We start from the raw sequence: 2,482 nt of genomic DNA on the forward strand, positions 1-2,482 counted from the left end.
ATTCTAAAATTTAGTATCAGTATATTATATTTAAATTATATATTTTTTATTTAAAAAATAATTTTTTTAATAAAAACAAAATAAACCCGTGCGTTGCACGGATATATTTACTAGTTTTACAATGACATTTCTGCAAAAATTTAGTGCCACGCTCATTTATTATTGGTGTCTAGAAGAAAATACTATAATTAACGTGCATGACTTTTCGGTACTTAAAAAATTTTAAATTTTAAAAAATAAAAAGAAAATACACACAGTACATTGATATCCGATTCTTTCATCCACGGATAGTAATTAGGGGGCTAATTTTATGTAAGAGCTCGCATTTACACGGAGAAAATAAGATAAGGATAGAAACAATTACTTTATCCAGAAATTTCATATAAGTTAATTAGTTTAAAATATGTGAATCAAAAACATATATTCTTACCTGAATAGAAATTAATTGAAGTTTTTATCTATTTATAAAAGTATTAATTATAATAAAAATAATAGTTCAGACGTGACTATTCATCGATTAGATACTATTTGAAAACGTTCAGACATGGCTATTCATCAAATAGATACTATTTGAAAACGTGACTGTTCAATTTTCATGGAATACACAGCCTCCTATCTATATATACACATAATCATAGTTTCAAAATCACACAGTTATCCACTTGTGTTTTTCCAGCCTTTAAACTCAATATCATTCAACTATGACGGCTTCAAGATTGATGAAAAAGACAAATGATAAGAGAAGACGCACATTCAATAATAGGTCCTCTCCTACAGCCACCATAAAATCACTTCCAAAAGATATGTTGGTAGAAGTGGTTGCAAGGGTAGCGTCTCATTCTATCACTGACCTTCACAACATGAAAATGTGTTGCGCAGATTTTCTTGATGCTGCGGATGATAATCATGTTTGGCGACATGTTTCTTTGGACAAGTTACCGTTAATCCAGTGGTTTCCCAACGACAAAGCATTGTCCTTCTTGAAACGCTGTAGGGAAAGTGGAAACACAGAGAGCTTGTATAGAGAAGGATTGCAAGAATACTTTAGTTATCCAAAGGGAAATATTCGTGGTCTTGAGAGTTTGAAGATGGCTGCAGAAAAGGGTCACACGGATGCAAAATATATGTACGGTATGATTTTATTGTGTTCTGAAGATAATGAGTTGAGAACACAAGGACTTGAACATATGCGTTTTTTGAGAAAGAGCAAATGCATTATAAGATGCAGAAAAAATGTGGTACAAACAGCAAAATTTAGGTGGAAAAATAATGGGACGCTGGCATGCAAACCGACCCCTCTATGCCATGACAAGAACACATGCAAGGGGTGGAGTGTGAAGAAAGGTCAATGGCTATTACTAAACGATGATGATGATGATATTGAGTTGTGTGAATATTGTAGATGGGATCATGAGATAGAGTTTTTTCTATCAGTTATTTAGTGTGTGTTAGTTTAGTTTCTTATTATATATGAATTTATGTGAATTTTCTTGCAATCCAGCCAAAGCTATGAGCAATCAAAGATGTATTACAAATTTTATACTTCAATGTCATTTTCTCATTTCTTACTATATATTTTATTTCAACTCAATATAGTTTATCTCTTGGTCGTTTGTAGTGTCACGAGTTTGTAGTGTGGTTTTTTTAAAGTTTTTATTCTTCCACCATGATTTTATCAATTGTAAGGTACGAGATTTGAGTTCCATGTTAGAAAATCTAAACAATTTTCACCAAAAAACATTGGCAATGCTTTGTTCAGTTGCAGTAAGACGATTGGAAAATTTTTATTTGGTTGGCTGATATAAAATTTTATTTTCCATTCATTGTCAAAGTTAACCATTTCTACAACATGTCTTATTTATTAGTTCAAACATTATTTTAGTAAAGTAATTTGTTTGAGAAGTTGGTCAAATAATTGACCGGTTGTTCTTTTTAACTTGTCAGTTTCAGTTTTGATAATGTTACCAATAAATGTATTATTTCATATGTGAATGGACTCGTGAAGATAATTAAACTAATTATGAAAATAGATAAATTTATAAGATTATGTGAATTGTAATTAATTAAAGATTAAGAAATAAATTAGCAAAAGAAGATTAAGAAATAAAATAAAATATATTTTAAAACTACAAAACTTCTAATTAGAAAATTAGAAAGGTCGATAAAATGTAGATAGATAGTGTTTATTTTATTTTAAACTTATAGCTCGATTTATCAAACAAATTCTTAGTATCATTGAAATTGAATTTTAAATTAAACAAAGTTCTACTGTTTTTATTTGTATCATACCTGTTGGGATTAACCATTTTGTGCATTGCAAAATTCATATACATAGTATATGTATAGGTAATAAAAATTCTGGCAAATAATGCAATGCCCATGATTTTATTTACAGTAAAATAGTATGTATAGTATAACAAAAATACAGTCAAAGTACGACGTATAAATTTAAAATTAATTATTATTTAGCATAAACTTAGTT

The 2,482-nt window shown here is 29.0% G+C and overlaps 1 protein-coding gene across 1 annotated transcript; it reads left to right on the top strand.

The window, feature by feature from the left end:
* Positions 1-701: 701 nt before the first annotated feature.
* LOC113857549 (F-box protein At2g35280-like) lies at positions 702-1,442 on the top strand. Its single transcript, XM_027489559.1, has one exon. The coding sequence runs from the start codon at positions 702-704 to the stop codon at positions 1,440-1,442; it is 741 nt and encodes a 246-aa protein (XP_027345360.1).
* The last annotated feature ends 1,040 nt before the right edge of the window (positions 1,443-2,482 follow it).

The sequence above is a fragment of the Abrus precatorius genome, unplaced genomic scaffold, assembly GCF_003935025.1.
Source record: "Abrus precatorius isolate BTA unplaced genomic scaffold, Abrus_2018 Scaffold1, whole genome shotgun sequence".
NCBI lineage: Eukaryota > Viridiplantae > Streptophyta > Magnoliopsida > Fabales > Fabaceae > Abrus > Abrus precatorius.